General features: G+C 39.4%; 1 protein-coding gene across 2 annotated transcripts in view; it reads right to left on the bottom strand.

Moving 5' to 3' along the window:
* Nucleotides 1–517: 517 nt before the first annotated feature.
* The window catches only part of TENT4B (terminal nucleotidyltransferase 4B), a 64,865-nt gene continuing 50,636 nt past the window's right edge, over nucleotides 518–14,746 (bottom strand). Inside the window, exons 6-13 of one of the 2 annotated variants that reach the window (XM_060129931.1) lie at nucleotides 13,288–13,416; nucleotides 12,330–12,543; nucleotides 10,463–10,589; nucleotides 10,257–10,360; nucleotides 9,974–10,161; nucleotides 7,663–7,827; nucleotides 6,457–6,502; nucleotides 518–838 (exon numbers count right to left, since the gene is read on the bottom strand). In XM_060129931.1, the coding sequence (XP_059985914.1) occupies nucleotides 786–838; nucleotides 6,457–6,502; nucleotides 7,663–7,827; nucleotides 9,974–10,161; nucleotides 10,257–10,360; nucleotides 10,463–10,589; nucleotides 12,330–12,543; nucleotides 13,288–13,416 (1,026 nt within the window). In that variant the 3' untranslated portion in view covers nucleotides 518–785. Of the gene's footprint in view, nucleotides 839–3,852; nucleotides 6,503–7,662; nucleotides 7,828–9,973; nucleotides 10,162–10,256; nucleotides 10,361–10,462; nucleotides 10,590–12,329; nucleotides 12,544–13,287; nucleotides 13,417–14,746 lie in introns of those variants that run through there. The other variant, XM_060129930.1, reaches the window with a different exon arrangement.

Below are 14,746 nucleotides of genomic sequence, written 5' to 3'. Positions count from 1 at the left end.
ATTAACCCTGCTTCTCTCTGTTCCTTGGAGAAACTAACATTTTCATTACTCTATTGTAAGAGTCTGTGTAATCTGCTCCACCGAACAAATGGTATCTCAATGTCTTAGTACAGCAAGCGCAATCCCTTACATTAAAGCAAAGAGTAAAACTTGGTTGGTGCTTGCAAATATCCAGATTTGAGGGAGTCCGTCCCCTCAGTCTTGCAATGGCTATGCGGAAGCCAAAAGGATATCTTTGGCTAGGACATGGGCAAAAGAAAAAAAAAAAAAGCATCTTCGAGCATCTTCCTCTCCACTGCTGGCATTTATAAAAATGAAAACCCACAGAAATGCTATCTGTACAGATACAAGAAAACCTCTTACCAGTCTAAATTGGGCCGTCCTCAGAATTACAAGATAATTTCTTTTTAAAGTAGCTATTCCAGTCTTACATAAAGGCTCATACCAGAGGTTATGAAGATAAAGTACAAAGCCTTTATTGAATTGCAGATTATGAATAATAAACCCGATGGTGAGCACTGGGGGCAGATGTGTGCAGAAGTGCAATTTATAAAATTTTTAAGGCAAACAGTTGACATCTTTGAAGAAATCATTGGTAGCTTAAAAAAAAAAAGCTTCCAGATGTGCAATTCATTCAGAGCATTCAGGGTAACTGGTGCCCAGTGATATGACCTCAGGAAATGTCGAGATTTCATAAATCATTTGTATCAAATCTCTTTTTCTGGTAAATTCCTTTCTGCCTCTGCAGCGGTAACTAGACAAGATTGCAAAGCTTTCAAGATGATTCAAGCCTCCAGCACCTCACAGGAGTCCGCATTTCTTAGCACAGAAGGCAATGCTAATCAAAGAAGGAAATAAATAAAAGGTTATTAAAAACAAACACAGGTTCATCAAACTGCTAAATACATGTATCTATGTATATTCCACTCAAAAAAAAATGTTCATCTCAATAGTCCTTCACATTTCATATCCAGAAGCTACACTGGCTGCCACCTATCCTCTCATCTTTAACACCATGAGATAAGACGGTGCTTCTTAGTAGTGAGTACAGTGCGAAGACTCTGATACTTGTAACAAGTCTTTGAATTGTTTTAGGATTACAGGACTTTCAAAAGACTTCTTTAAAAAAAAGTGACTGGAAGTTTCAGTACATAAAAATCGGAGGGAGGGGACCTTAAATTTCAGAGATTATGTTTAGGGACAAAGAGACATGCTGTGAAAAGCCGCAACCAAATATAAAAGGTAATATGGAATGATTTAGGGAACAGCTATGAATTGCACAGAACCCAAGCGGAAAGCGGAAGATAAATTTAAACTCAAAGAAAGTGGCTGATAACCAAAAATCTCATTCTCTTCGAAAAGTACGGCTGACTAATCCGTAAGAGACAAGGACTACATTTCACCAAGTTACTGGCTTTACAGAATGCTTCTCCTGGGCCCCTTTCTTCTCCCCTCCCCACCCACCCCACCAGTGGGTAACGACCAGCTTGTTTTACTTCATAACCTCTCGTTACCACAGCATCTTTAAGATAAAACAACACTCCTAACAAATTCATCCAGACTGTTTCCTTAGTGGAGACCTTCCCTGTAATCAGGACACGTAGAAGCTGCTGCAATGAAAAGAAGCCATGGCTGTGTGGAACCAAAAGGACTTAAATTAAAATGCAAAATTAAGATGATGTGCAAATACCAATCAACACGTTCGCTGAAATACACAAAATAAGAGAACACCTGACTTCCCTGTTAGCATCTGTTCTTATTGGCATGGCTAACATGTCTCTCAGTAAATCCAGGAGATACCTCAAGTGTTTAGCCATCAAAGGGGATGCACTATCTATCTCCATTTCTCTGGTTCAGCCTCTTTCTAAAGTGTTACCTCCTTCAGGCTAGTAGACTATGGACTAGGCTAAACTTAAACTTAATAAGGCACATACTCAAGCAGAAAATATAAAGGCCAGATACTCAGAAAAAAAAAACAACCCAACCTGACATGAGGAAAACAAACATTAGCACATTAGCAGTTTATGAGCTAAAAGCTGTCCTTAAGTAAATATTTAACTCTGGATATAAAACAGATCAGCAGACTTTATAAGCAATTCCTTTGGTTAATAATTTTGTCAGCACTCAATGTATACAGACATTTAGTTCATTCTCTTTGAAGAAAAAATGTTGCTTAAGGTGTAAAGTCAAGACAGCTCACAAGAAGATGGTCGAGAAAAAGGCTCCTGGGTGATGTAGGGTTTTCAAGTCATGCAAGTACTCTCCGGGGTAAAATCTGGCTTGTTTCTTAGTTATGGTAACTACCAAGTAGCATATTAAAATTCATTCTTTAACATTATTCCACCCATAAATGTTCTGACAAAATTGCAGGCAGTTAAGAGTCTTGAGGTTTAGAAACTGAGACAAGGTAAAGACACCACTTCCAAAGAATTACTTACACGTATCTTTGATCCCACTTCAATGCTACATCATCCTCTCTCTACACACTTCACTAGATGTCACTGATGAAAATTAGGATAAAGAGCAACTGTTAACTATAACTTTCCTACTCAGGTTTAATAGTCATTTATTGAATACTCCGCTCACAAAATACTTTACGAGAATGTTGCTTTCCACTAATTCAATGAGAGTAAATTAATGAGAGTAAGAACTGATGGATAAGCATAAACTCTTCTGATTATTAATTTTGACATTTTAATATTTATCACAGCAAAATTGGGAATGTTTTTTATACTTTACCATTTAATGCCTGAAAAGTTCATTGAGAAGCAACCAACTTCCTATCAACATTCCAAGTTAGTGACTGAAACACTGAGAAATCAACAGCGTCTGATAACTGAGGGAACTGATTGGTTTCAAACTCTAGATGGATATTAAAGTTGAGAAGATACGTCATGAACAATAAAAATAGCAGCAAAACTTATCAACAATACCCATGGTGATTCCTAGGGATTTCTACAGAGCAACTTAAAAAACTACGTCCTAGTCATCGGGGAGGTCTTTGCAATGGATACACGTCACAGCAATAGGGTCCTGCAGCTCAGAGCAGCCATACTCTCTCGTGACCCACCTACAGTTCAGAACCCCCAAACACTAGGCCATAGCTTAAGGCAATGAAAAGAAAACACAAGGAGATTTAAGACTCCAGAGGAAAAAAGGCTATTAAAAATGCTCTCCCTACCGCACGTGTTTTGCTCTGTGAAGACTTTATCCAGGAATATCTGGAGCCAAAGCAAATGACCTAAATATTAAACCTAAATATTAATGAGAGGCTCAAAATGCAAGGAAATGTAAAACACTCAAAACAGGACAAAAATATAATATGATCAACTGGTGAAGCCTGGAGGGCGACTACATGTAAAACCAGCGGATCCCACAGATCAGAGCTAGACTTGCAAGCCACGCGCAACATCTCCAAACAGATCAAAGACACTAAAAACTGGGCACCTTCACGGACACCTTCAAAATGGAAGAAAAAGTGCATTTACCTTTATCATCAAAGCATAACCACTCAGGTTTTGTGCTGACACCTCTTTGACCCATCAGCACCTCTAAAAACCAGTACTTTGAAAAGTTTATTATGACTTTTTAAGGAGCTTCCACACCAGCCAGGTACACATACGCCACTGCCAGAGAAATGTCACCACAGTGAGGCCGGATTTGTAAAACCCCATTCTACAAGTACTAGCAAAGGAAGGTTATGACTCATGGATATGGATAGACTATAATATTTAAATGGCATGTTTCTGACATATTCACAAAATCTTTATAGAAACTATTTAAACTCAGAAAAGAAAAAAGACAGGAGTCAAATACAGAGATGAAATGTACAAAACAAATGAGCAGGCAAACTAAAAGTTCTTGAAAGTATTTTACTTCAGGTTGAAAAATGAACAGCTTCCACACCGTTCATTGCAAGATACACAGTATTCACGAATACAATGCTGGTCATTTGAGGAAATGTACACACCTCAATTTCTCCTTCATGCTTTTCTTTTAGAAAGATACTGTTTACCAAAAAGAAACGTCAGCAGTACAGGAAAAACTATTTTCCCAATAAATTTACGAAAACCTAAGATTCCCAATGGAATCAAGATTATCTTCCCGCTACCACCACCTTAATATAATCACATGCTTATTGAAACACTAATATCTGCACCCTAAGAGTACATTTACTTTCAACAATGAGGGTGATTCTTTAAAAAAAAAACTTCAGTGTGGTAAATGTAACATGGATCTCTGCAAGTATTAAGTGTCTGAAATAGGCAGCTAATACTGGATTTAATATTATTTTATAAATAATTGTTCCCTTAGCAGTAAACATAAGTCTACACATTCACAATAGTCCTAGAAAATAAATACTGTGATTATGCACAATGTTATGACAAACTAGTTTCAAAAAACAGAAGCTCAACATCTTGATAAAAATTCTGATCAGAATAAAATGTGACTCTAAAATTTAAAACATTGTCAAAATAACATCACATTTAAAATCTTCCACGGTTTACACAAGTCTTATGAACTTCCAGTTTTGGAACACATTTTTTTGTTGTGAATTAAAATACGAACTCATTGAAAACTGTTAATTTCAGTGATGACATCAGTTTTGGTCTTATTTTAGCATTATTTTCTTTATAAAAAGTTGCACTAAATGTCCATTAATGGTCTGATTGGTCTTCAGTATTTCATAAACATACATAAAAGAAATTCCTAAAAGCCAATAGTACTTTATATGTATATATTTATAAAAGAATCTCATCTCAGAAATGGCTGTAATTAACAGAGCCAGACATAGTGATGCTGAACATAAAGAGTGTTCACCTTGAAAGAAAGCATTTTCAGAAATATCACTTACATTCTATTAAATACTTCCAACCGAGTTTCAAACTCAACATGTGATGAATAACAGAATTACACATCTCATTTGCACTCAAAACTGACCATAACCAAAATTTACAGCATGATTGAAACAAGCCAATGTTTAAAAAAGTTTTAATTAAAGATAACAATTCCATGAAAGGAGAGGATAAAGAATGGGATGACAAGAAGTATTTGGTCTTAATAAGGCAATACAAAATAGATCCATTATCAAAGACCATTTAATTTTTAAAGATCAACAATACCAAAAGCATAAAGTGGAGTATAAGAAAATAGTTTTTTATAAGTATGATTTAATTAAAGCTGTTTACAGTTATTCTCTCCCACAGTAGTTAAGCATGAATTTAAAAAAGAATAAGAGATGAGAAAAACAAGCACACGCAGCACACAGGGTTAGAGGAGCCAGCATGCAACGTCTGTGGAACTCGAGGTTTCCCTGCAACAGGAATGGGACCAGACGTGGGTGGCCTTTTTTTTTTTTCCTATTAGGAAGAAAAGAAAAAAAAAAAAAGACTGCAAAGGAAACAAACACAAAGTCATGTAATTGCCCATTGCCCAAGACGACAGCACTATAGAAAACAGTTGCAAGTCAATTCTTAGAGATGACTAGAGATTTTTCAGTGTTTACACAAAAGTACATGGTACGTATGTTTTTTTTGTTTGTTTTTTGTTTTTTTACAAAATAAAGTAAACGTCATTTGCCACCATAACCTTTTCTTTAGAGAGGAAAATTTTTGCAGCAGGTCACAAGGGTTCTATTAAGTCATTTCAATGTTGAGGAAACAAATTGAGTAATAGAACTAATCACTTCCCTATAGATGGATGTTAAGATGACAATTCAGATTATTTTTCAAACTAATCCTGAGAAAAATCTGTTTACAATTTAAACAGTAATGTTATGTAAAAAGTATTAACAAATCCACTATTACAAATATCAATTTCCTATATGGTCATCTATATATACACACAATAAAATGGTAAATATATGCAAAAATATTAAAAAAAAAAAAAACATGCACAGATCACTTTCCCCTTTGAAATCTGGACTTCCTATAAGATACCTGTGTTTTCCTTCCCCACCCCATCCTCTGAAATTGTTTCTTGTTTCTGTCACCCTACCCACACTGAATACTAGTCCCTATAACTCTGCATAAAGCCAATGAGAAATAGATTTATTTTACATTCAAGCTTTAAATCTTAAAATGACCCTGTTATAGCATATGACTTATCAAATGAGCAGCCTTTTTTTCCCCCCTTTTTTGCGTGCTTTTTGTTTTTGCAGTTGTCAGTCTTCATGATCCATTCCGTGGCGAGCTGGGAAAAAACGCAGTTGCTAAATCAACGTCTGAACAGTGTAAGGCTCCCGAATGTTTCCCAGGAGTCCCTATCCAACTGTCCTGAGCATGAGATCATTGCACACAGAAGACAGTCCATCGTACAACGCCGACTATCTACAAAGGTCTGAGAGGGGGGCGTCCCTCTTGTGTTTCCTCTTTTTGCCATGGTAATACTGATTATTTGATTTGCCTTGATGTTGTTTGTTTGTCATCAAGGAACCATGGCTTGTTTGGGTTGTACCTTGGAAGCCTTTGCTGGAAGAACGAAAGAGCCTTGCTGATCCATGCTGCAGAGAAGGAAAGCGGTCAAAAAGACATCAGTATTGCAGATTCAACAGAGCACTGGCTAAGACCTACCTCGGGGAGCTTTCATAACTAGGAACACGCTGACTTATCTAGCAGGCAGAAAACGATGCTACAGGGGTTAACTCTCTTGGGCTCTAAAACTTCTAAATATCAAAAAACATAGACCACTTCTTCTGTTAAGAAGAAGCCCTGTCTTCTTAACAGAGTATATGCAATGTAAGGCTTTTCTTAAGGAGCCTATCAACCGATACACCACGTAACAAATGGCATTACTGGAAGAAGCTGTCAGACGTGCAGGTGTGTTGCCAGGTCAGGGGTCATCAAAGCTGGCCACTCCTTTCCTGCTATCACGTGTCACTTTAATTGCCATTTCTAAACGAGTCTGTGTTTGGTGCACATGACTACAGGTAAAGTGGATTCTGCGAGTCAAGTCACACATGAGGTGACTGACATTAACAGTCCATCTGTACTGCCAAGGGGCCTTCCCCAGGGTCCCTGATGTACTGGGAGAGGGTGTGATGGCCTTAGGCCAGAGTCTAGTACGAAATGACTTCTTCCCCTCATTTTGATCCATTACTCACGATGAATAAAATTTCAGGCAACTGAAAAACTTCCAATAGAGTGTCTCTGTGGCCTTTTTAAGTCAAAGCTAAAGCAAAGCAGCTGACCATGGCTGACTGCTGTCTGATCATTTCAACACAGGCAACCAGGTATTGAATTTTAAACTAAAAAAGGATACATTATTCCCAGATGTGCACAACACTGCAATGAGGTCATGCAAAAACTTCACGTGAGCTTACTTCAAGTACAGCTGAAACTTTGTATAACTTGAAGCAATTTTTTTTTATGCTGAATCTGTAATAAGGTGGGTTGGCCGGGACATCTTATAAGGACCAGGTGCTAGACTCCCACAAAGGTTTATGTTACAATGGTGTCTCACAAAGATCCTCAGGACATCCTGTTACTAGAAGCACTGTCATGCTTTGGCACCTCTTAGAACAAAATATGTTTCTTTTTTAACCTAGAGCTTTCTTTAAACCCATAATGTGTATGAATACATATGTATATATGTATATGCACGTACAAAACTCTAAACATTCTATACGGAATATTAACAATCAAAAACACAAATTCCACACACCTGGGATTTGTTGGTGCTGTTGGATATGTTAGTGGTCTGGGTGCTCTGCATTTTCCCGCCTGCCTGAGAGGACTCCAAGGACACATCCTGCGACCCTACCCGGTTCCCAGTGGACGGGCGGCAGAGCAGCTGTTTCGGGGTTTTGCACGGTGTCGCGTCGGAATCCTAACACAAGTCACATGAATTATAATGTGACACAGTAATAATTTAGACATTCAATATTAAGAAAGGAAAAGAACTTCAGCTAAGCACTCTCTGGACTAAGTCTAATAAATATTTGGGAGTTAAAGGAAGCACACTGAGGAATTTATAAAATTAACTGCTTAAGTTTTCTTCCAAACATTTAAAGTGGCTTATTCTATCAGAGGGTTTCTGTTCATTGTTAAATCCACTGCCCACGCCTGACCTTGTTAATCGGCCTTGAAGGAGCTCATAGAGGTCCAAGTTTATCTGCATTTTTATTTACAGAAAATGAACCATGGTATAGTGGAAAGAGCATGGTAAAGAGTGAGGACCTAGGTCCCGGTCCCTGATTCAATGTCTTCAACCAAATACAAAACAGTCACTTTACAAAGCTCGGTCTCTCAGAGTCTGCGATGGCAAATCAGTGCTCCCTGCACCGAACACACCGAGTGGATCAGACTTCCCAGAGACACCGGTCTGAGCCCACCTGTTTCTGGGCTGCTGGGGCCGTGACTGCTACTCTTTCCTCAGCTCTACCTTTCCCCTCACACTCTGCCCAGCATTTCAGAGACACATACTCTCAGTCCCTAAGGCGCCCTCTCGAGGCTGTGTCTGCTTTTGCCCCTCTGTGTCTGTGACATCTAGCTCGGCATTCTGTCCTCCACAGCTCTGCTCTAGGAACCACAACTGCCCACAGGTAGATCCTGCATGTGAGCGTTTACGACTCCATTATGATAAATGGTCATCGTCGACAACGAAAAACTACGCCTCTTCCATATTTACAATTTTTCTTTTTTTTTGCAGTACGCGGGCCTCTCAGAGCGTTGTGGCCTCTCCCGTTGTGGAGCACAGGCTCCGGACGTGCAGGCTCAGCGGCCATGGCTCACGGGCCCAACCGCTCCGCGGCATGTGGGATCTTCCGGGACCGGGGCACAAACCCGCATCCCCTGCATCGGCAGGCGGACTCTCAACCACTGCGCCACCAGGGAAGCCCTCCTCTTCCATATTTAGATTATTTTATGTTATACACTTAATGAAGCCAATAAAGCCCATTTTATTAATAGATCTTGATTTTAAGTAAACTCAGGATAAGACAGAAAGTAGATTAGGGATTTCCAGGGCACAGGGGGAGAGAAGAAATTAGGGACTGCTAATAGGTTTGTTTTTGGGGTGATGGAAATGTCCTGGAATTAGATAGTGGTATAGCTGCACAATATTATAAATATGCTAAAAGAAAACCACTTAAGTTGTACATTTCTAAATGGTGAACAAGAGAGTATATATCCCATTTATATAAAATTTTGAAACAGACAAAACTAATCTATGGTATTAGAAAATCGTAGTGGTGGTTACCTCTGAGGGTAAGATTGGGAATTTACCTGAAAACATCATGAGGGAACTCTTTGGGGTGATGGTAATAGTCTGTATCTTGTTAGGATTTGGTGTTACACATGTGTATGCATTTGTTAAAATTTAGTAAATGTATAATTAAGATTTCCTTATATGTTAATTTTATATCAAAAGAGAAAACTGGACAAACACTGAACTGTGGTTAATGACAAGCACACAACAGTACTTTGTGGGAAGTGTGCTAATGTCTGCAATACTTTGAAATGTATCAAAGAATAAGATGAACTGGTGAATGAATGGACAGCTCTGTGATAAGCCAGTAAAATGTTAATGGTGGAATCTAGTGGTGGTGTATATGGATGTTCACTAAAATCCTTTCACTTTTGGCTGTATGCTTGAAAATTTGAACACAATGTTGAGAAAAAGTATAATCATAGGGCTTCCCTGGTGGTGCAGTGGTTGAGAGTCCGCCTGCCGATGCAGGGGACGCGGGTTCGTGCCCCGGTCCGGGAGGATCCCACATGCCGCAGAGCGGCTGGGCCCGTGGGCCATGGCCACTGAGCCTGCGCGTCCGGAGCCTGTGCTCCGCAACGGGAGAGGCGACAACAGTGAGAGGCCCGCGTACTGCAAGAAAAAAAAAAAAAAAGTACAAGCATAAAGTTATTAAAATTTCCCAGGAACAAATAAGAAAATGAGCTAGCCTTGGCTCTCTAGATAGAGTTACCCCCAACAGAACTCCTAAGGGTCTAGGTTTAGAAAACAACGTCTTCATACTTACGACGTCACTAGAGCTGGACTGTGTAGCGGAAGAGGAAGACACTGGACCTGATGAAGAGTTTGAAGAGTGTTTACTAACAGATTCCGAAGTTTTACTTCTACATTTTCCAAGGGCTTCATTTTCTTCAGATAGATTATTATTACATTTATCTAACTGCTGAGTATCTACTATCAAGGTAACACCATTTCCTGAAAGAGTGGCAAAAGATTGGAAAACGTTTCTTCCCATTAAGCACACACAACACAGAAAAGCCTCTAATACTCAATCGATGAAAAACTCTTACCATTGCATGAAGGCTCAGGCCTATTCTGCAAGCCCCACTGCTTTGATATCCAGTCTCTATATGTGGCAACTTCATCTGTTACTCTAATTATTCTACCTAATATGCTGCAAGTGTTTAAAAAAAAAAAGAGGGGAGGTACATTAATTTGAAGATAAGAAGCCACAACCAATTTTGACCCAATGGGCTGATTTTAGTTAAACTTTTACCTCTCCGTTTCGTTGTTGGGATAGTACTTTGCTATTGGCGATACAGCATGACTCAGAACAACGTAGGCATAATCAAAGGCCTGTTTCACTTGCATGGCCCCATATGAACTCCTTCCAACATCATTACCTTTAAAAGAAATATATACAAAAGACATTAAAACTTACCGTGGCTTAAAATGAACTACATGTTTGTGAGCCCTCTTCTGGGAGAGCAAGGGCACTCACTATCCTGCTAGAGCGGCACTCAGAATCTGAGCTGTCAGTCGGTCCCACAGCTCCCCAGACTCTATAAACGCGTGCATCACGCATAAATATGTTCTCATGTCATATAAATTGCCTAAATGTCTTCTGGCCCAACAGGACTATCCCATACACAGTCATGCAAATAAAAGAAGTAACTGCCTGGTTTTCCCTAAGAGGGAAACCAAGCTAAATTATAAATACTTATTTTTTGCTTGGTAGGTATACAGACATCTCCTTCACTAAATTATGAGCTTCTAAAAAGCAAGGACCATCTTGCTGAAAAAACCTTTGTGTCCTTTATGTAGGGTAGGCTCCCAGTAAACACTTCCTCAATGAATAAACACAGAACTTTCTTTTTTTTATTGGCCGCACTGCGCGGCATATGGAATCCTAGTTCCCCGACCAGGGATCGAACCTGAGCCCCCTACATTGGAAGTGCAGAGTCTTAACCACTGGACCGCCAGGGAAGTCACCACACAGAACTATTAATGTTTATAAGATGGCTCATCAAGCCAGAAAAGGGCTCCTAGGTAACTACTCTATCTCTTAACTCCCTTTCCTTACTCATTTTCAAGGCCAATACATTAAAAGCAAATGACTAAAAGCATTTCCACTGAAGTCCGATAACACGGAATCTAAATATTTTACAATTATATCAGGAAAAAATATTGCCCAGAAAAACTAGGATACAAGCAAGCAAACACAGCATCATGAAAGCACAGGAGGAATTCATTTTCTGCTCACTTTTAAGCCAACATAAAGCTGGAAAAAGCACAGGGAGACTATGCAAAATTAAAAAGAAGGGGTCCAAAGGGAAACTAAACTATCTCTTGGTACCCCTTCCCTCATGAATTCTGAGACATATGAGCGAGCTCACTCCCTCTAAGGACCTCAAAATCCTCACTTAAAGCGCCGTTTGACACCTGGTTAGAATCAGAAGCAGTGAGGACGCAAGAAAGAAGAAAAACGGCACCAAACTGGAGATGCACAAACGCACCCATATAGTTAATACCCATTCTCCTTTGCCTTTAAGAGTCGAATGGATTCCACTCCCAACTCATTTGGAAGTATGCAATGTGTTTTCCTGCTGTGAGTGTGTGTGTTTATGTTCATGTGTTTGCTTATAAAATATTTTGAGGGCTTCCCTGGTGGCGCAGTGGTTGAGAGTCTGCCTGCCGATGCAGGGGACACGGGTTCGTGCCCCAGTCCGGGAAGATCTCACATACCGCGGAGCGGCTGGGCCTGTGAGCCATGGCCGCTGAGCCTGTGAGTCCGGAGCCTGTGCTCCGCAACGGGAGAGGCCACAACAGTGAGAGGCCCGCGTACCGCAAAAAAATATATATATATATATTTTGAGGAAAAAAAAAAAGACTACTACAAGTTAATGCTTAATTTTTCATCTGAAGAGAGTTTAAAGTACAATATGATGACTGACAATGCCCTTTTCTTTCTTTTTCTTTTTTTGGCCACACTGCGAGGCCTGCAGGATCTCAGTTCCCCCGACCAGGGATTGAACCCAGGCCCTCAGCAGTGAAAGCGTGGAGTAAGTCCTAACCACTGGACTGCCAGGGAATTCCCAATGCCTTTTTCTTTGAATGTCCATAAATTTACCTAAATTCAATACCTGGTTGTAAAGGATCTTCAATATAAAGCATGGATGGCCTGTAGCCATCTAGCATATTTTTCTGTACTTCATCTTTGGCCACATAGGAACCACCATCCTTTATCCGGATGCCAGTCTTTAAATAATTGAAGTGTCGTCCATATAATTCAAAAAATTCTATTAAGAGAACACCATAGTTTGTATTGGGGATGCAAGCATCTTCCCTGGGATGTAACTAAAATGAGAAGAAAAAGAATTATATTGGACTTTCTCTAAATTCAAGGTGAGGATAATAAATGACATTCTAACTTCTATAAACAGTATTATTATAATTTTGCTTTAGCATAGCAGCCAATAGGTCATGGAGTTAGAGCAGGCTAATCATAATAGCACTTCTGTTATAGACAACCTAAATTAAAGCCCCATGGGTGTGGGGGGACCTGGTGGGGGACAATTTATAAGGCTGAATTTTACAGCTGCCCCAGGATGCTGAGAGCGCGGGCTTGGCCCAACATCAGGGAAGTCATTCTGACTCACCAGCGAGTCACGCAGTTGGCAACACTGCGCCACATAAGTACGCTCACTGACGAGATTAAGGCTTCTAACTCATCTTAACCAGACAGCAAATCTCAACTCCAGCTAAACTTACAAGAGTAGGTGCTTAGAAGACATTCTTAATTTTGGCATTTGTGTTACTATTTACACCTATGGAAACCACACCATACTTCTGCATGCTAAAATTTGCAGTGAAAAGTCTCAAAAATACTAGAGCACACGGGATTAAAAATAAATATTCTTCCCTAGGGATTTTAAAGTACTTATTTGCTAAATTATAAAAAGGTACCTAGTTTAAAGGGAAAAGTCGTAAGTAATCAAGGGAAACACTCTAATTAGAGCTTGATTTAAATTTTTTCCAAAATGATTCCCAACTGATATATTTTAAAAAATGTTTAGTGTACACTAGTATGGTATAACTTACCTGAAGGAAACTCACTGCCATTAAAAAGAGACTATAAGAACCAATTCCACCTGTAAATACTTCATTAAGGTCCCTCTGTAATAAGAACTGTTTCAATACTAAAACCAAGTATGGTAATACAGGATATTTCTGGAAAAGAAAATTGTATTTTCAATGAATTCCTACATCAATAATAGCTCTAAGCATTAACAGCATATATGGTCTCTAAGTATAAACTGGTCCTTACATTACAAACTTTGGTGGACATATGTAATATACTTAATTTTCTATTTTTAAAACAAGCTATAAAAAAGTAAGCTATAAGTAATTAAGGATTGTCTCCTCACATCTAAAATCTAAAACATATAGACGTAAATGACAGCAGCCAAGCACTCACTACAGGACAGAAACGCTAGCAATACATATTTTGTGACACTCATTTATGACCATTACCGAATAATATTCAATTGTAAATAGGTAACAGAAACAGTACAGGACAATGTCTCAATTCTTTCTTTCTTTTTTTTTTTTTTTTGGCCACACCTCCCAGTTTGCAGGATCTTAGTTCCCCGACCAGGGGTCGAATCCAGGCCCCATGTAGTGAAAGCGCAGAGTCCTAACCACTGGACCGCCAGGGAATTCCCATCTCTTAAAGCAGTAAATCAGTGGGATTTTAAAGAATCACTTCTTGCAGGCGGCACTCCATAGGCAGACCAGGGTCCTTCAGATGGTTCTGCAGAGCCCAGAAGCAGGAGCCATCCTGCCCGCTGTTCTCCATGCGGGCAGGTGAACACACAGACCCACCTTCTGTGCTTTACAAAGAAGGGTGAGAACATCCATGCTGGCCAATATGGAGAGTGTGAGTCTGTCTGTCACTCAGGCACACACTCATTAAGTTCTCTCCACAAGCCAGGCCCTAGGCTAGAGACGCCGAGGGGAACAAAGCAAGCACAAACATCGAGAAAGAAGTCAACAGCCATCACCTAGGGCGGCAGAATTACTAGTGATTTCCACTCTTTTCTTGACACTTACAATGGAAACAAACTGCTTCCATAAGAAAGAAAAAAGTTTAAACTTTTGCAAATCATGTCAAAGTAAGCAGGCACGAGAAACAACAAAAATATGGAGAAATAATCATTTTTAAACACTACAGTTGAACTCAGAAATATAGTCTCTTTAAAGAACAACTAGGCAAATTTCCAACAGAATTTTTTCTGCATATATCCTCTGACCCAGAAATTCCACTTCCGGGAATCTTCCTACAATTTATTAGTGTAAAGAAAGATGTAGGCATGGAAGGATGTCCACCAAGCACTTTCTGTAACAGAAAAAACCACTGGAAGCAACACCGGGGAAGTGCTACACAAAGCACAATAATCCTGACGAGGGACAACCATGTAGTCAGTGAAAAGAATGAAGGAACCCTGACTGTGCTGATACAGAAGAACCCACCAAAATATTAAGTTAGAAAAGAAGTATT

This window comes from Lagenorhynchus albirostris, chromosome 19 (assembly GCF_949774975.1).
Source record: "Lagenorhynchus albirostris chromosome 19, mLagAlb1.1, whole genome shotgun sequence".
Lineage (NCBI taxonomy): Eukaryota > Metazoa > Chordata > Mammalia > Artiodactyla > Delphinidae > Lagenorhynchus > Lagenorhynchus albirostris.
The sequence above is the reverse complement of the archived record's forward strand: the minus strand, read 5'-3'. Positions and strand labels throughout refer to the sequence as shown.